Source organism: Pollachius pollachius, assembly GCF_949987615.1.
Source record: "Pollachius pollachius genome assembly, chromosome: 1".
Taxonomy (NCBI): domain Eukaryota; kingdom Metazoa; phylum Chordata; class Actinopteri; order Gadiformes; family Gadidae; genus Pollachius; species Pollachius pollachius.
In genome coordinates this window covers 44,903,998-44,924,851 of record NC_136934.1, presented here as the reverse complement: position 1 = coordinate 44,924,851, position 20,854 = coordinate 44,903,998, and the positions used below count along the sequence as shown (strand labels likewise).

Genomic DNA, 20,854 nt, shown 5'->3' with positions numbered 1-20,854 from the left:
CCAGCAAGTAATCTATTCCCCTGGGCGACAGAGGGGGCAGCCGTGCAGCAACCCAGTAGTGAGAGTCAGTTCCCACAGCAGTCCATATAAAACAAGGCTGACTGCAGTGCCAACCTGCAGGAGAGAGGCAGGGGGATAACAAGGTGAGGATGCACCAAGGCCACTGAACAATGAATGAGTGTGTCCTGAATCCGACCCCAGCAACGATGTGTTCCAGTTTCACATTCCAACATAACTCACCGCACGCTCACACACACGCAGACACACGCACACCTTGCCATTGGGTGAAAAGTATTTAAAGAGAGCATGGGGAAAGTGAACATCAGTGATGTGATGTAATGCCTAACAACTGGCCATGACTATATTTCCAGTGTGTATAGAAGGAATCACTAAAGAGGTGGATGTTTAAGCACTGTGGGAGGAGATGGTTTGTGGCTACATGGACTGGAGGACCCTACGACATGAAAGTGATGAACAAACCAAGGTCAGTGAATCACAAACAGCGCAGGGGGGGGAATTCAGACCCGCTAGTGAAAGGGAGTCTGCTATACAGATAAGACCCAGTGACTGTCCTCTGGGGGAGACACACACACACACCACACACACAAAATGATGAAGGGCCCTAAACCGGTACTTGGATCCAAACACTGGAACCCTAATAACATATGGACTTCATGACTACATGTGTCTGGCAGAGAAAAGACAGAAATTATTTCCCATTGAAAATCATTAACGTCTTTAAAGACAAAACGCAACAAAGAAAAAATTGGTTAATTCACACAGAAGGTATTCATTGAATCTCCTGTGCTAGTTATGGTTCAGACCTTCTGGATAGGTCATGGGTTTTTTCACAGAACTTGTTCATGAAGAATACATAGGCAGGCTCAGCTAGTTGGCTACAGTGGGGGCAAAGAAAGTGCATTTCTGCATGAAGGAGACTCAGTCTTTCCTTTCCCGTGGAGGCAGACCACCGATGGGGTGGGGTCTGCATGCCTGTTAGGCTGTGTGTGCACGTCCTCTGGGGCCTGTTGATATTTCATTAAGGGAATGAGAGTAAGTGTACATGAACTGCTGCTGCCTACTCTGTGATAATGAGCCAAACATAACCTCAATATTGTACGATATATCAAAATGGGGGTGGGGAAGAGGGGGGGTGGTTTGGGACCACTCAACCGTCTATTCAGAGCCGTGGCTGAATTAAAGCTTTATTTGCACAATTATGAAGGATAGAAACTTTTAAATGAGGTTTCGCCCTCCACCCCAGATTTGCACACAAACACGCAAGTTGTTTAACAAACCCAAAGGCGTCCCTCCTGTTTCCTTCTATGTATTAAGTCATTCAGAGTAGATCATCAGAAATATTGCTCATGTAATAGCAAAAGTTTAAAGCTGAATACAATCCCAGACAATACCAGAGTCACAGCCATTAAGAGTTCCATTGAAGAGCTTCATTTCTTCACACACTTGCCCGAGTTAAAAAAACTTTATTTGCTTTATTTGTTATCGTCCCTTTGTTTATCAGAGGTGTTAATAATTGATACAAATAATGTACGGTTAGTGTTCAGACATTAAAATTGCCTGTTTGTGCACACGCGCACACACGCACACACACACACACACACACACACACACACACACACACACACACACACACACACACACACACACACACACACACACACACACACACACACACACACACACACACACACTTCATTTGTTGGCTGTTTTGCAGCATTAGCAGCAAGCTTGCTAGGGCAACCCAGCCCTGATGGAGGGCATAGTGTGTGTAGACGCCACTTGGGGAGCGCACAGGGCAGGCAGACAGATAGGGCCAGTTACTACTGATAATGCTTAGCCAGGTTGAACCCTGTTGGGCCTTGGGGGAAACAAGGGAATGGCTGTGTGCATGCATAGGGGTTAGAAAAGTTTCACTTTAGGACTTTTCTCTTAAAAGTGTGAGAGAGAGGGGTGGGTTGGGGAGGGTGGAGGGGAGAATAAGGACCCTACTATAGCTCAATCACAACGTTCTGATCGAAGCAACATTTCTTGGCCAACGGGTAGGTAGGAGGAACGATACCAATGTAGGTAGGTAGATACAAATGTATCCTCCTGGGAAGATTGGTGGCGCCAACTTTTTCATTTAAACTCACTCGGTTAAATGAAAGGTTGATTTTTCTAAATCAGAAAATCTATCATATAATCAATTTGTGATTCCACACGAGCAGACAACCACTTGTGCTCAGCGATTTCCAAGTAGTTGGATAATTATTTGGCCTTTAAAGCATGGTAACCAATGTGACGTGATTACGAGAGAGACCTCATTTCCGCTGGGGAAGTTTTGGATTCACTCAGGCATGGCCATATCAGCAGAGCGATAATTGCGGAAAGTGTTATGACAACTGCTGTCCATGCATGTGTTTTGGATATGACAGAAATTTGCAGTCTCAGCTAAAAGTGTGTCCAAAGCACGCCGTCTATCTACAAACACCGGGATGGAACAGTTCTGCTAAGACCAGCCGGATAGGCGCCATCATCTAATACCTATGAGGAAACACTCAAGAAAACAGTCACTGAGCATTTAAATGTTCTCAGTGACCTCATCAGATGATTATAGGTGGTGCATGTACATTGATTTACTAGAAACAGGTGGTGTCTCTGGTTCTGTGATACAAATGCAAAACAAAGCTCAGTCCTATCTCTACTTGTATGAGTAGGACCTGGGATTCACTGCAGGGCATCAGAGTCTAGACTGGACCACTGATGACTGTATGTGTGTGTGTGTGTGTACATGTCTGTTTAGATATGCACACACACACACACACACACACACACACACACACACACACACACACACACACACACACACACACAAACAAATAATATGACAACAGGATCAGTTGCGGGCTCACCATGGAGAACCGATAGTGAGTCATTTCCTGTCAGTTAACAGGAAATGTATCGTTCCAGCTTGGCTCATTTATGTTGGTAGATTAACGCTGGTTGTTTCTTGGCCTAAACCTTATACGTGTATTACTATTTGTTTGTTAATGGAGCACATCTGCTATGGGATATTGGATTGAGATCCTGAGAGTTTGTGGTGTCTCTAATGATCTAAAAACACACATCAGTACACAGTTTGACATAAAAAATGAGTCTTCCTTGCAACTGTTGCCAGATATTTTGTAAAACAACAAGAAAGAAATTAGGTGGATAACTCATTAGATAAGCCTATCAATTTGACCACCCAAACCACATATAATACTGCTCTATACCCCCCCCCCACACACACACACACACACACACACACACCAAAATATATATATATCATCGTTTCTAGATACTGGAGCTCCCACTCCATCTGTCACATTAACCAATAGCAAAAACAGTGCCCTTGTCACACATACACACACCGCATACCTTCAAGGATCACCTCTCTCCCGGCTTGCTTCAGAGCTTGAACGGCTACGTCGTGGGTCGCGTCCCGCAGGTTCGCACCGTTCACGGACAGAATGGCGTCCCCGACGTACAGAGCCTGGGTCTGGTCCGCGGCCAGCCCTTTGAAGATCTTGCTGATGAGAATGGGCATTTTGTTCTCCTTCCCGCCTTTAATGCTGACCCCGAGCCCGCCGACCTCTTGCTTGGTCACCTTGACGCACCTCTTCTGGTTGGCTATCGCTTCAGACACTTGCTCAGGTAGGTCCTTGAGGGCATCCCGCTCGGTCCCGGTTTCGGGGCTCGTGTCGGATTCCGTGCCGGGGTCGCCGGGGTGACCGGCGGTATTGTTGTTGCCGTTATAAGATCCGTTAATGAGGCTGTTGGCGCGGACGGCGTCGTTCGTACCGGTGTCCCCCTCCTCACAGCTCAGAGTCAGGGATTCCTCGTTCAAGTGTGCCAAAACTTTGTGCCACTTCCCTTTGACCAAAACTTCCAGAAACCCACTTTGTTGAACTCGGCCGTTACCTGGAACTCCCGTCGTCAGTACAACCGCCATCTTTACAGTAAGCCTTTAAAAAAAAAAAAAAGAAGAACTCGCGTGTGATTATCCGGTACAGTGCGACACACTTGGCTCACACCCCGAAGTGGACTTTGGCCCCACCGAAGTTTTCCGGAGGACTTGCCAAGAGTGTCGACTGGTCAGCTGTGTTGTGGCACCGCCGGGTCCGCCTGCCCCAAACCCTTTCTGCTGGGTGGAGTTAGTTCCCCGCCGTTAGCCGATCCCATCTTCAGTAATCCATATCTTTTCTGTTTTTCCGCCACACACTCAGAATAATTCAGACCGCAGAGCGATGGAAACAGACGGCATAATGTAGTTATCCAAGTATGGGCGACAATTGAACTGCTTCATCCATGTATGGGCGACAGCGGTGTTGAATCGTAATAGTATTTGAGAGACACGCGGGCGCCTATATGTTCATCTTCTGTGACCGTCCAACTCTCCTCTCTCTACATGCTGTGTGTGCGGGTCAATATTTATCCACGTGCACGTTGAGTAGGTACGGGGGCGCGCGTAAAGGAATGCGCCGTGACAGGTAATGTTGCTCGGGAGAACACAGAACAGACCTGACGATATCTGGCCCCCGGGCAATATTTGAATGTACCCATTGTTGTTAAAATGCACATTATATGTAGGCTGCATCAATCAATGTATCTGACATCTATGTATCGCCCTGATCGGAAATGCATGCCAAATAATACATGCCTGCAATGTTGAGCGCAAGTGCATTCTGCGGGTGTTCTGTGTTAGTGTTTGATTAGCAGATTTTGCATATTTGGTCACTGCCATTTGGACCAAAAACTAAATGCTACTGCAATGTAGTATATCGTTATTTGTGGCACTTTTGTAATCGACATACATACTTGTTAGTTATTCTCGATTTACATCATTTGTGTATGTGGAACTTCAGCTTTCTCATTCTTCACTCAAAAACTCTTTTAGATTGTAGGTCTATGGTTGCATGCTTTATGCAGACTTATGTAGTAGCAGAGGTTTGAGAAAACCACTTAACTGTGGTTGAATAGTTATTTCCTGTAGGTTTCTCTTTCTCAGGCCTTATTGTTATAGTCTTTAAGATAATGATACCATGTATAAATACTGTATACATCAACCAAATGGCATATTATTAGGCCTATTATTACAACGCAGCAAAGTAATACTTTTTAAACTTGGCTTACTGTACATTATCCCTTACATATAGTACTCCTCCAGAATAAATATATGTTCTAAATAGATAGGCCCATAGGCCTAATTAGTTTAAATCCAACAACATTTGTTGAGTGAGTTTTAATTTCTAAAAAGCTCTTGATCTTGATGCTGTTTAGTTGAAATGATGCAAATGAAGGCAAAGTTGCAATAGTAATTTCAACAGTAAGCCATACCCGTATGAGATTCAGAAGACTGCTAACGGCAATTGGAGATTGCTTTTGGATTTATAGAGTTATAGAGTTTTCCTATTTTAGCATTATAGGCCTAAAGGAAATCATGTCTATAAAGCAAAAAGACACTCGCATAAAAACTTAACTGTCATACATTAATGACAGGCGAGACAGGCCACTTCTAAAGAAGTGATGTGTTCCATGGAACAGGTACACAGAAAGAAAGACAAACAATTCAGCCTTGACCGTTCGGCAGTGTGGGATCGCCATCTACTGGCGAGGGTAGTTTTTGACATGCTTGACCTTCCATAAAGTAGGGGTGACCGATTTATTTTCATTGTCTCTTCAAGGAAATCTACTATCGACGTTTATTATTGTACAGTTTTGGATAATTGTATATTTGCACGAGTGCGTCATAAAATATGAATCCATAAACAATAGGAATAACTGCAATTATTGGGTGTATCTGACTGAATATATATTTAATGCAACTGTAATTGATTGAAAAATACAACTCAGGTAATAAGACAGACTGAGAAAGAGGTGTGAATGCCCTACTTAGAGAAAAAAACAAAGCTAAGAATAAGCTTTACCATATAATGAGGCAGAATATTTATTTATTTCACTTTCATATGCAAATGACTCATCCAATAGATAGACTTTCTTTGTAGTGGTAACGACCTTCAAAAAGAAAAATACGATTGCAATGTGACTAACAGAAATAGAGAAAAGGTTATAAGGTTCCTTTCTGAATCTTTATTTACCTGTCCACATTATACAACAGGACGAGTAAGACAATAACAGTTTGTGAGTCTCTCCTCTCCAATTATTTCTGTCAGACAAGTGGATACTGAATTGAAAGGAGTTTCCCCAAGTTGGCCATTCACTTCAGTATCCAAGAGCACTTGCTCTTGGAATTGCTCCATTTTATGAAGCAAATCAAATGTAAAATTCATACAACCAAAACAAAAAGTATGCTTTGATCTCTCCTTACCTAATGGAAATATCTCTTCCATACTTATACATATAAAACAGGAGATTAATGAAAAAAAGGTGAAGCGTTGATGTATGTTTTTGTGTGCATTTATTTACATTTTGAATTATTTGTAATGCACAAGCAAACCAATCTTCTCCTCCACATAAATACGGCATGTCTGTTTTCCAATGTATTTGTGGGATCTACCTCTTGTAATAAAACATCAAATCAAGAATGGACAGATCTTCTCGATGAATCTGCACGCCTGTGAAAGAGTCGATAAGAGCTACTTCTAAATCATGGAAGGAAACCAGCCCTCCCCTGTAAGCGACAAACACCCCAAACGGGCTTACAGGCCTTTGCTTCGATGTCTCAGAGACAAATTAGGCCTATTCACTTCAACGTCAGGTCGTCATTTCTACACATGGGACAGTGATGAAGGGCATGGTCTCAACATTTGGTTCTGCTCTCCTTGCAGAACTTGCGTCCCTGTGGAGTAGGAACGTGGGTTCAGCGCAAGTTGTTCCTTTGTTTGATTGGTTGGTTGTTAGATGGTTGATGTAGAGGGGAGGAGACCATTATAAAGTATGCATTAGATGAAAGTATGCAACGGGGGTCTTTGACGATGCCTGAACGTGCACCTGAAGCACCTCATTAAACAGTTAAGCTACACAGAAATAATGTTTCAACTACTTAACACTTAATTATAGCACCCGGTTTTGTCCGAAGCGATTTACATCAAGTGTATTCCATCATTAAGATGCAACCGAAAATGTACAATAGTCATTCATCGAATGTTAGGAAATGGTACAAAACGTACGAGGACATTAAACGAATAAAATAGACGAACTGCTTCCCATGCTATACATTATAGAAACAAGAGATGTGCCAGATGCAGTCTGAACAGATGAGTATTCAGTCTGTGACGGAAAATGTGTAGGGTTTCTGCTGTCCTGATCTCAACGGGGAGTCCGTTTCACATTTGTGGAGCCAGGACAGCACACAATCGAGGTTTTGTTAGGCAGCATCTGGGCCCCCCTAGTAGAGGGACAGGCAGGACGTTTGGCAGCCACACAGCCTAATGCACGGGCTGGGCTGGAGAACCGTGTGCTGGATGTACGATGGGCCGGAGGGGAGCCATGATGAGCCGTACTAAAACCTGTAGTAAAAGGGTATGGTGAGTGATGAGTTAGGACCCGAATGCAGATGAAGCAGAGAGGAAAACAGAAACACAGTCAATGCGAAATTAGGTAGCAAAAGTACTAACTGAATAAACTAAGCTATAAGGAACGGGCAAGGCATGTCAATCACAGAGAGGGAAAATATCATCAGGACTGACAAAGGGGAATGAAACTAGAGACTTTATTTCACATTGTGGATAAGATCATCTAATTCATGTTCTGGAGCGCAATCAATGAATACAAGGGCTCTAAACTTAATAGTTAGGCCATCTAGTGGATGAGGCAATAACTACAGATACAAAAAATATATATATATAACTGCATCCTCTCCTTTCATAGCTTTTTAACAAGGCAAAAATAAGTTGTAACATTTTCTTAAATTTTAGCAGTGACTCACAGCTTGACTATATGTCCCTCTTTTCTTCTTACACAGAGTAAGAAGAAAAGTATATACTATCAGTAGCTCATGCCTATGTCTCGATAGTTTTATTTCCTATGGAAAACAGGCATTTATGTTTTTGTTTGCCTCACCCATCATTTTATTGAGCGCATTTCTTGGCTTTTTCAAATCAATTGATTGACTGAAAAACGTATGTTTGTTTATCATAAATCTGGTCAGTTTATCAACTGACCAGATTTAACAACTGATCTGCTCTGTTGTTAAAAGAGCATATGGTCTACTTGAGTTGCGATTCTTTCACATGAATTGAAGATAGAGATCCACTGGTATTGATTATTATCGCCCACTAGAGGGAACACTCTGCACATACATAGATGACGTACTACTGTACTTCGCAGCTGTACTGCATAATGGGGTTTGTGTGTGTGAGTGTCTGCGTGCGTGCGCGCGCGCGCGCGTGTGTGTGTGTGTATTGTTTGCTGCTTGCCATGGTAACAGATGTGAATGAAATCTTGCAAAGGGGAAAACCAAACAGTATAGCTTGGTCTATGCCAGGAGAGGAGAGCGTTGCATGAGTCTTCAATCTAGGGGACCAGGATGCAAGCCAAAGGAGACATATATCTTCTTCTTCTTCTTCTTCTTCTTCTTCTTCTTCTTCTTCTTCTTCTTCTTCTTCTTCTTCTTCTTCTTCTTCTTCTTCTTCTTCTTCTTCTTCTTCTTCCTCACAAGCCAGATAACATTTGTTGGAACAATTAATTAATGTTCTTAATGAATAATATATTGTATTGTAAATAAAAAATGACAGGCCATAATTTATGAAATTATATTTTAAAAAATAAGTACACACTATATACAAACAAACCACACAAAACACTTTCATTGTGTATTTTCGGATTATGAATATGTTCAGATTTGGCAGATGAGTCTCCTCTGTGGGGCAGGGGACCTTGAAGCCCCCTATGCTATCATACGATTCCTTTTCTCAAGTCATACGGTTCATGAAATACTGGGCGACACCAAAAACCATCTTTGGCATGGTGTGCCATGCCTTGTGTGGCATTTAAGAAGTGACTCTCCACAAGAATACCTTTGGTATGCATATATGCAGCCACCTTGGGTCCTCTGCACTGACCCCGTTCCTGCCCATAAGATGAGGTGTGTGTCTGTCTATGTGTCTCTGTTTACGGGTAGCCTAGAGTTTTTCCTTTCATTATTGCACCGGCAGCTGTAGTATGAGGTCACACTAACCTCATAATGGAGCTCCTCATTCTGTCTTGTTTAAAGGAGAAGCTTAGGGACCGGGTAAATCACGGTGTATGTTTAGGCTGCGACTTTGCAAGTGGGCACATGGTTGCGTTTCAGTCTTTTCAAAAATCCTCTGTGAACTAGATATTGACTTCGATAGAAACATGGCCACTTGGAATCTGTACTTTATTGTGGTCTGTTTGGACCGCTCTTCAGTTGTCTCCCCGCTGCTCTCTCTCTCTCTCTCTCTCGCTCTCTCTCTCTCTCTCGCTCTCTCTTTCCCCCCGTCACAGTGGTAGTAAACACTTTGGTGTTCTCAATGAGCGGCATGCAATCCTGGTATGCCTTCAGTCTGGCCTATGTAATCCCCTGTCAATCAACTCCGCTGACATTTCTCCCACCGGTCTGTGCCAGAACGGGTTCCTGGAGCTTTGGGATAATGTTCCAGGTGGATCGCTGTTCTCCAAGTCCTACTATCAGCGGTTCACCAGTATTTATTTCACCACCGTTTTATTTTCTCTTCTTTTTTTCTCTTCTTTTTTTTTTTACAACCGGTGAGAAGAGTCTAAATGTTTTATATTTGTTTATTTCTGTTGATAAAAAAAAACACTGCTATCACTCTTAACAAATCCTCTTTTGTTAACAAGTTCCCATCGTATTTAATGTTAAGGCGCAAGTAAGTAAACTAAGAGTAGGAGGATCTGGATTCAAGTACTAATGAAGGCCATTGAGGCTTCTACATTCCCCCAACTGTTTGGCTTAAAAGCATCAACATCCGAAAAAGAGAAGATAAATCTGTCTACCGAGTTACCCACAGTTAATTGGAAATATATTACATTTTCTATTCAATCTGGAATCATTATCACCATCCCTCTAAATAGAATATTCACTCAATGAAACTATGAGTACAAAATAATTCCTTATGTAAAGTATTTTAACGAATCTAACAGATTTATTTGAACCCTGCAATTTAACCCCTTGATCTTTATTTCTGGTACTGGTAGAACTCCTCCTTCTCTGTCGGTTTGTATGGTTACAGCAGAGCAGTTTCAGTTGGGGGTCCGTTGAGGTTGAGAAAGCCTGCTGATGAATTCAGATGGAGAATCGACTTGGGTTCTGGCCTCCAAACACAGCAACACCAGCCGCACAGCTGCTGGGACACTGCTTCCATCCCTTCCTAGAAGCATTACCTCACCCCCACCTGGAGGTGTCACTAGAGGTGACACTGGGACTGTGTGTGTGTGTGTGTGTGTGTGTGTGCGTGTGTGTGTGTGTGTGTGTGTGTGTGTGTGTGTGTGCGTGTGTGTGTGTTTGTGTGTGTGTGTTTGTGTGTGTGTGTGCGTGCGTGTGTTTGTGTGTGTGCGTGCGTGCGTGTGTGTGTGTGCGCGTTTGTGTGCGTGTGTGTGGTGTTTATTAGAAAGGAAGAAGGGCATGTGTGTGTTTGATTGTTTTAGTGTGTGCGAGTGTGTGTGTGATTGTGTTTTTGAGAATGTGTGAGTGTGTGGTGTTTTTCAGAGAGAGAGAGTGTGTGTGTCTGTGTTTCTTTGTGTGTGTGGTGTTGATGTCACAGAGAGAGTGTGTATGTGTGTGTGTGTGTGTGTATGTGGTTGTGTTTGTCAGCAAAATGAGGGAGAGAGTTTGAGTGTGTGTGGGACAGACAGAGAAACAAACAAACAAACAAATAAACAAAAATACCTTCTAACAGCTGTTTGGTGGGGAGCGGTTCTGAAAAGCATCTTATCTCTGCCTCCTCCACCTCCTTCTTCATCGGTAACAAACATGCCATCATCAATTCGAGTGCGTGTCTTTGGACCAACACAGATTTCAAAGTGTGTGCTTCTGACGAGGCGTCGATCAGAACTTTAATAGCGCCGTCACCCGTCTGTGACAAGGCGGCGATCAGTGCTCATCATCATCCATCCAAGGTGTTATTTAATACTAAGATACCCCTCTGTGGTGACAACCTTCATCACGCCCGCCGCACTCCATTAGCGCAGATTAAGGCTGAAACTAAAACAAATCTACTGCTGTCCATCGAGGACTCTGCGAAACCTTCCAGCTATCTCTGCGGGTTGCCTCTGCACTTCTGTCATCCAAACAAACGTCAAGACCTGGATCTGGGAGAGCGGTGGCATAAACAAAAGGTCTACATGAAACACCCCTGGCTCCTCAGGGCCACCCAGGGAGACAAGTGGACCTGACGGATATCTGTGACTCTCCCCTTCTGGTCACCATTTGTCTTTCAGGTGTCCCCCTTCTTCTTCTCCGTTTCCTTGTTATTCTTTCTCACTCCTCGTCTCTTCCCCCGTCATCTCTCATCCTGTTTATACCCTGTTGCCTTGGTGTTGACCTTTGTGTGTGTGTGTGTGTGTGTGTGTGTGTGTGTGTGTGTGTGTGTGTGTGTGTGTGTGTGTGCGTGCGTGTGTGTGTGTGTGTGTGTGTGTGTGTGTGTGCGTGTGTGTGTGTGTTTATGTGTGGGTGTTTATGGCTGTTTATCTGCACATCTGTGTGTTTGTGGCTGTGTGTTTGTTTGTGTGCGTGTGTGTGTGTGTGTGTTTCAGAGTGGGTGTTTATGGGTGTCTATCTGCATATCTGTGTGTGTGTGTGTGTGTGTGTGTGTGTGTGTGTGTGTGTGTGTGTGTGTGTGTGTGTGTGCGCGCGTGCGCGTGCATGCATGTGTATGTGTCTGGGAATTTGAACTGAAACCAGGCCAGGGAGATTGGTAAAGAGCTAGATGTGCCTGTGCCTGGATTTATTTGTTAATATTGTGTGGGAATTGCATCATCTGGTAACCAATATTAAAAGAAATAAGAAGTAATATAAGCAGATTTCACTGCTTTGGACTGCTTCACTCACTCAGTAGATGTGGTTGAGTCCCATTACCCTTGGGAAGACAGCAACAGCCAATTGCAGACACACCAAAAATGGGCAGCTTTTTCGACAGTTTATTATTTTTGTTTATCTTAAAGTTATTTTAGTTTAAATTAACCAGAGGAGTGCAATCATTTTCCTTTCATAATATTTGGCAGATATTTTTTGCACTTCTTTACTGTGAGAGCTTATGGGGGGGGCTGGGTGAGTGCATGTGCACATAAGAGGATGATTATGAAATATGATGTAATGGTGTGTGCTGGTGTTAGGCCTTAACCGTGCATATGCAAGCAGACACACTCTCCAACATACACACACACACATACGTCACACTATGTTGGCATAGCAACATCCATAGTAAATAAAGATATTTAAAGGGGCTCATACATTAACAAGTGCTTCTAGAAACACATACACACACCCACCCGTTCCTCTTGAAAATCCCTTGGAGGTGCAGAGTGTAATGTAAGAGTGTGTATTTGAAGGGACCATTGCCTTTTTATGGTCAATGTCTGGAAAATTTGCGTCAGAAAAGTAAGGGGGGTTAAAAGCAGGCATTATGCTCGCAGACTAGGCTAGTTTATTACAGATTACCCCAGATCAATCAGGCTCACAGTCTGGTACCTCAGAGTGAATAGACAAAAAATGCAAAACAATTAAGATCGTAATATGGCGCTACCCGGTTGGATTTTCTTGGTGCTGTGTGAATGTTGTTGCTGTGTGAATTTCAATTTCAGTAGATGGGCTTCCATTGCCAACTACATCACCTGTGATGTAGGCCAGCATTACCCCACAAAATACAACATTGTAGTTGCTGATCAGTGCAAATAACTAACAATTAAGTAATTTATTTTCAACATAAACTCAATGGACTGGAGAGCAAAGAGAAGACAGGATAGTGGGCTGGAGAAGTGAAAGAATGGCATGTATAGCATACAACGTCAGGTCGGTATCAAACCTGGGTTGCTCCATGGAGTATTGATGGTTTGTTCATTAGTTGGTAGACTCAAGTCCCCCTAAATTTAACTTTATCATTCAGTGGAGACACAATAGACTTACTAGTGGATAAGAGGGATTAAAACAACGTTTATTTCAGACAACAGGGACATTTGGCTGGGTTTCTTTAGTTTGTGGCTCAATGTGTCTAACTTGTGGTCGAGTACTTTTTATTGTTCATTAGGATACATCTTTGTGTATAACCCTGGTAAACAACCTTGTATTCTCATCATTTTGAATATTAGAAGATTTTTTTATGGGATGTTTTGTTATTGTGTAACCTAAGACAAATATGCCTGTGAACGAAAACCAATTTTCAAAGATTTGTCTCAATTGGAAACACACAGCATCTAGTGTGAGCATTGAATGATGCGCGATCATTCCATTAGCAGGAGGCAGAATAATCAGGCCAAAACTATGAGTGTTGCTAGAAAACTTGTTGAACTTGTTGGGAAAGGGCTTGTTGTTTACATGGAGGTCTATCTGAGCACAGATACTTTAAGGATATATTTTTCATCTGCCTCTTCCGGACAGCTCCTGTCATCATTGGAAGAGAAGGACCGAAAGGCATTTAGGCTTGAAAGTTTATGCACATTTCATTAATTTACAGTAAATTACAATTGTGTTTTTCCGTTTGTTTCTAGTTCACAAACAACTTGAAGAAGGTAAATCAAAATGTCATATCCTTTTCATATCCTTACTTGTGAAGAACAGCCCTCCCTAAACAAGTCCATGTGTATATAAAAACCATGAAACAAACATATAATCCCCTTGTAATTATTTAGTTCCTAACTTTATATCTTCTCGCTACATGATTTAATCCATGCTGCATGCTCATGCCACACCCAAATAACTCTGTAGTGGAGGTAAACGGCTTGGTGTTTTGGGGTTGTCATGGAAACTCACACCTGGGAGCTCTGCCAAATTGAGGAGGAAGGGTGTGTTGTTGGTGTGTGTGTGTGTGTGTGAGTGTGTGTGTGTGTGTGTGTGTGTGTGTGTGTGTGTGTGTGTGTGTGTGCGTGTGTGTGTGTGTGTGTGTGTGTGTGTGTGTGTGCGCGTGCGTGCGTGCGTGTGTGTGTGCGTGTGTGTGAGTGTGTGTGTGTGGGGGGGGGGTTCTATTGGTTTTATTTGTTTCGTCCAAATCTTGAAGTGTTATACATGCTTTGAGAGACACACGTGTATGATAAATGTCTTGGGTGTTGTAACTGGATGGACATCAAAGATATTTTAAAGTGTTCATGTAATAGATCGACTTTATAATAAGTGCCTAGCTTTTGTAGTTTGGAGTAGTTTCACCCAGGGTTCACATACACTAAGTATACTGCTGGACCGGGTTCTGTTGGCTGTAGGTGGTTGAACACCTCCCAACATCTCCTATACAAATCCATCTGTTGAAGCCTAAATGAAAGGGAAAAGATGAAAGCATTCGAGGTGTTTGTGTGTGTATGTGTGTGTTTGTGTGTTTGTGTTTGTGTGTCCTTCCTACACTAATATATACACCTCTGTACTGCCAACCGACACATCCATAATCTGAGGGGAAACTCCATAACCGTACAGTAGTTTCCTTGAAAGTCACAGCAATGACGTGAAATCGCATGGCGGTCTGTTTAGAAATAGCCCCCTCCCCAAAAGGCAACTGGCCTTCCAAGAGCAGTGGGAAGAGACTCTTTATACCGAGGGTTATTGACGAGAGCTGTTTAGTCTAGACCAAGCCTCCAGACCGCAGAGGCTGGGAGTCAAATATCTTGAAGCTCAGCCATGGGTCAGCCCAGGTCAGTGCCCCAGGCTCATTCTCAGCCTCCACACATACGCAACTTACACACACTTACACACAAAAGAACATGTCCACTTAAAAGAGCCATTGGAGCCTTCCTGAAAGTAAGACATTCAGAGAGAATAAAACTTAAAAAAGAAAGGTGTCATAAGAAGGTAGGACTGTGTAGCATAGTACAAACATAACATGTTTCCTCCATGGGCTAGCTACTCAATAATGCCAGTAAATACACGGATAAAACTGTGTCTGTTTGACTTCCTGTTACCTGCTCCCCCCCCCCCCCCCCCCCCCCCCCCCACACCAGGGGTGCATAGGTGAGTTTCCCAAACAGATTTGGGGCTGTGATCCGCCACTGTTGTTACCACGGATACAGAGGCCGAGGGATTTCGACACGGTTAACTGAGCTGTTGGGAAAATAACCTGTTCCACTTTTCACCTGGGAATCAGGATACTTTAAGCATCCAGAAGGATAGAGTGAGAAAACCTCAACAGAGCACCATGTGTTCAGAAGCTGAGAGCATGTGAATGTGATTATATGCGCAAAAAGTGGAACATGCTCTAAACTGTATTAAATGAAATTAGAATTTGTATCTGTTAAGCAGATATGTGTTCGTGTCTGTGTGACACACACACACACACACACACACACACACACACACACACGCACACACACACACACACACACACACACACACACACACACACACACACACTAACATCTGTTACTACTTTGTCTTAAGATCTGGGAGACAATCGCTTTTACTAACCTGGCTTTTTGCTTATCTTTAAAGCTCCAGACGAACATATCCCCCCACACACACACACACACTCGAACACACACACACACACACACACACACACACACACACACACACACACACACACACACACACACAATGTCTTCGCTCTATCTCTGCCACTGTCTCAGCCATGGAAAACTTTTATTTTTTCTAACAAGCTGTGGTCTGGGAGCTAGTTATTGAGCACCAATCATGTGCAAAGAGCTGGAACAACGAATGAACGATGGCACGGCGAAGCGCAGGCACCAACAGCAATGGATGTATTAACAGAAACATCCATTCCCGCCATTACTTCTTATTACAATGATGGCAGAGAGACAGGATGACACGAACATTCCCATGACTTCTTTGGCTGTAGCGGTGTACACTGCCAGAACAGCCAGAACCTAAGCGAAAACCAGAATCTAGTCAATTCTGTGCCAAAACAAAGAAAATGGATAAGGCAAGGGCCAAGTACTTATAAATATATTTTGTGTGATCATTTGGGAGCGTAAGCGAACCAAAGGTGTAATGTTTATCTGAACAGCAGAGGAATAATGTATGTTTGCATAAATGTAACAAAAATGAACAGATAGTATTTACGACTATGTTAATTCATGCATTGTGACATTGTTACTAAACCACTCAATTACTACTGCTAAAATACAAAATCTCTACTGAATGAGTTCAGAGATGTCATTGTTCCTCAACCCAGCCTGCTGTTACCATTCATGTCATGGTGTTGCACTTTGTGGTAGACCTTTGTTTGAAGAAGTGGGTAGTCATTGCAAGTGTCTGTATATTTGTTTTACATAATTACAGCTCGTCCTTGAAATTCATTTTCGGTGTAGCACAATGAGCTGTTGTACCGAGAGAACTAAGCTGTGTTGTAACTTTAGACTGGTGGTAAAGACTGTGAAACACTTTTCTTTAAAACGACACAAGGACATGTCATTTGAGGATTGCGTCGGTTGGTAGAATATGTAGGTAATATACCTGTAAGTGTGTAATTATTAGCTTAAGTTTTTCGCCTTTTATTTAAAGAATGGCTTTGATACAACTACCTTACATGCTGTGTACAAGAGATGGTATTCTCTGCTTTAGTTATTACTCAAGTAGAGTAGAACTTACAATGAGTCTTTGAAAGAAATAAAGTTGAAATCTTCATCTTAGACACACATACACACACACACACACATAGACACACACACACACATTCAAACAGAACATATTTGTGCGTCATTGATTCAGGAACTAGGATAAAACATCTGGAGACAGAATCTCTGAACCCCTCCCAACAAATACTGCGTGCCTTGTATTCGTGTGTATGTGTTTTTTTTTGTGTTTGTGTGTATGTCTATTGAAGTATGTCTGAGTGTGTGTGTGTGTGTGTGTGTGTGTGTGTGTGTGTGTTTGTGTGTGTTTGCGTTTAGGAAAAGCATGACCCAGAAATGTTTTGCATGCCTACCCTCACATCATTTTATCTAGTTTTATTAATATGATTCAGAGAGTTGCCCAATTTGTATTTTCTTTGCTTTACAGAGGTTATTTCTATATCAGGCTGCCATAAAGTAATCTACATTAGTAGAGTTGATGCCTTAATGATATTATCTTTTTTCTCATGGGGTCAAAGTACCCCCATACAACCAATATCCTGTTGTCTGTCTTGTAATGCCAGTAAATTCCACCAGCTTTGGCTGTGGGGTCATTCAACTTTTGACCTGAATGCCCTTGTGCATGAAGCTACACAGCCATAGCCAGTGTTGTGTCTGAACGCGTTCATTAAACGATAGTTCATGAAATCGCGAACGTGAACTGAACGTTGGAACTGCGTTTGGAACGTTTGGAACTGTGAACGTTGTCAGCTTACTGTTACATTAAACTGTAATCAGAAAACGTAGTTATATGCTATAGACCCTATAGTATCTGTGGTTAGGCTGGGACGAATTTCAAATTATAAATATGTACACTTTATGTTGAAAGTATAGACCGTCGCGATTCCCATTGAAACTTATGGCGCAGTGATTATTCTTCAAAACGAGAGCTGGTAAATTGTGAAAAATGAATTAAACTGTAATCAGACAAAGCGGTTATATGCTATAGACCCTAGAGTGTCTGTGGTATAAAGGCTGGGACGAATTTCGAATTATAAATATGTACAATCAATAACGTTAGCTCTCTGGCTCGATCAGCGGACTAGAATACCACCTAGAATCGTTGCCTGTTGGCCGGAAATGGAAAGGGGGGCTGTTTACGTTTGATTGTAGTCTTTTCGCTCGGTTCTCTGCCTCAACAGTAGGGCTAGAACCAAGCCAAAAGACTACAACCAAACGTGAACACCCCCCCCCCCCCCCTTTACGTTTCCGGCCAACGAGCAATGAGTCTTCCAACAGAAATCAGTGGGATTTACAAAATGCGCTAAATGTGCAATAAAACACGATAGAAACTGTATTTTGCTACAATACTTACTTTGATTCAACCACTCTATTTCATCCTAGACAAACCAGAAAGGGGGCTCAATGTTCAATTTACCGGAAAAGAATAATAGGTCACAGAAACATATTGAAAAAAAGAACTATGAACTAGTTCATTTTTGGAACTGTGAACTTAGTTCAAAATTTTGAATTATGAACGTTTAACTGAACTAGTTCATTTTAAAATCTGTGAACTGAACTTTAAACTAGTTCACGTAGAAAGTGAACTTTCCCAACACTGGTCATAGGCAATATATTTATGACGCCGTTCAAACTGCTAACCATCTGACAAAGGGCTTCTTAAGTTTGTAGCCATTATAAATGACATGTTACCTTAACTCATTTGACACTGTTTAGAAACGGTGTATTCCCTTTTAATTTAAGACCAACAATGTCTACTTCGCTGAGCTCTGCACTGACAAGACAAGGAGACAAACTAGCTGTTCCACTGTGTGTCAAAGTGCATGTGTGTGCCGCTCCAAAGTGTTTGAATGTGTTTGTATATATGCCATTATTCCCCCCCGTTCCCTGACCTCTGTTTCACAAGATCTGGAATGAAACCCTTGTGTCATGGCCAAAAAAACACCTTTCAATACCAATACCCCTTTCTTCTCCCTTTCCTCCTGCCCATGCCCTTCTCCCCATGTTCTCATCCCTACGGGAGCGGGCGGGAACTAGTCACACACAGCCACCAGGGAGCGGTCAGCAGTCGGCTGGGGAGCGAGAGAGACTGCTGCATCCGTCCACCACCAGCTCTCAGGTGTATGTGGATCAGCACTGTTCAATGATCCAGCGCTACATCCGGCTTCACCCCATGTCAGGGTGCAGGAAGAGGCCGTGCAAGCAAGGTGTCGTCCCTCCAACTTGTGCCAGCGCTCTACAAGTGCACTACGTTGGGACCTAGTTCTTGGCTTTCTGAAAGAAGCCCTATGAAATAATTCAGTGGGTCGCAGGAGTCAATCCCAGGGTGAGGCAAGCAGGTTAGTTAGGCTAGTTTGACTAAATGCTGTGCTCAATTAGAGACTCAGTTTTGAGTGAACAATTGCCCAGGTTTGGTTGTTAAAACTGCGTGGAAACAATTCAAGAGTAGAAAAAAACCTGCCGTGCACAACCAATCAAAAGTCTTTTGGTTGTGTGTGGATGATTGCTGATTAAGCAGCCATTATCCCCACACATATATAAATGTATATGCCTCTCATTGTCGTCGGTCATGTCCCTGTAGATACTCGACATCCCAGTGTTCTGCTTACCGTCAGTGAACTGTCCATGAACCCTTTGTGTTGGGTTGGTGACATGCAGAAGTTGTGTGTGCTTAATAACACTGTCGTACAAATACGTCTTTCTTGTCCTGGGTTAAATATAGTTCAAACCGAATATAATCAAATAATGTAACATTGCTCGGGACTTAAATAGCTTTCTCTGTATGACAAATTGAATGGAGGGAAGGTTTATTTTGCGGAAACTGTCATTTCCTATAAAATGTAAGGGCAACTAATTCCTTTCAAACGACTCATTTAGAAATCCCCAGACGTTTAGTAGGCGGCCAGATCTCTGATCGTCTGGTATCCTGAGACTATTCGCCATTCAACATAAACAAACATGTGTTCTCCACCAAGCCAGGATGCACCCACTTGATAGGATATCAGATAAGTACCATGGTGGAGTCGTCCATCAGCACCCATAGAGGCACTCTAGAAATAGGAGAGGGAGTTAGGAAATGTTGGAGTGGTGTCATTAAAGAGTCACACACACACACACACAGACACACACACACACACACAGACACAGACACACACACACACACACACACAGACACAGACACATACACACACACACACACACACACACACATGCGCAATCATGCACACCCACCCACACAAGCTTACATCTTGTTTCTGTCTGCAACAAGGCAGGAAACCAGCCAGAAACAGCAGGTAGGGACTTAACGAAGGAGAACCCCACATGAGTTTCTGTTTCCTCATGTCCCCAAGAACAAAGCTCACTTCACATCTTTTTGTCATCAGAAAATGAGAAAAAGGGGGTCAGATAAGTTTGAAGGATTCAATTATACTTGAATAATTAGAACCTTTATCGCCCTCTTGACCTCTCCATTAACTGCCTGCTGGGGTAAACATTGGGAGAGATAATCACAGGATTAAGAAAATACTTCTATGATGATTTGTTTATCGCTTAATTATTTCATTATGTATCCCAGACACGCTTTAACCAAGTACATATGGTGCTAATAATTCATTTCCTTAACATTTGCACTCTATTAATGTGGGTTGGACAATCAATCAATTTCATAGATGTGAAAGGATATGTATCTATTCATCCAGTAAAGTTTTATTCAAAGTTTGAAATGACAATGGTATTTCTTATAATAAAATGTAATGGCTGATTGATGATTGATTAAGCTAGTTAACAGGTCACTTTGCTCATTAAAGAGGCAGACAAGAAACCAAACATTTACCTCCATTCTTAAGAAATCAAACAATGAAACAAAGTCATGGTACAAAAGGAATTAATTGGACAAGGATTTGCTTACTTGAAGAGTATTTGGAATATTTAGCGAGGTCTCCAAAGCCTGAGAACCGTTCAGTTGTGACAAGCAGTCTACGTGACTTCCTCTCCTGTATACTCTAGTGCTGACCCCAAAAGAAACATCGTTCGTTTCCGTCCCTCTCAATGCCTTTTGCTCAACCACTTCAATGGGCTGTGTGCTGTGCGGAGGATGAATCCATCTCTCTGTTATTTTTCTTGTGACTTTCATTAAGCTTAT

At 42.5% G+C, this 20,854-nt stretch overlaps 1 protein-coding gene across 1 annotated transcript in view; it reads right to left on the bottom strand.

Annotated features, from left to right (window-relative positions):
• sntb1 (syntrophin, basic 1) overlaps positions 1-4,434 on the bottom strand; it is a 29,187-nt gene extending 24,753 nt beyond the window's left edge. The window contains exon 1 of the mRNA XM_079747848.1: positions 3,421-4,434. Within this exon, the coding sequence (XP_079603974.1) occupies positions 3,421-3,994 (574 nt within the window). The 5' untranslated portion in view covers positions 3,995-4,434. The remainder of the gene's footprint in view (positions 1-3,420) is intronic.
• Between the last annotated feature and the right edge of the window lie 16,420 nt (positions 4,435-20,854).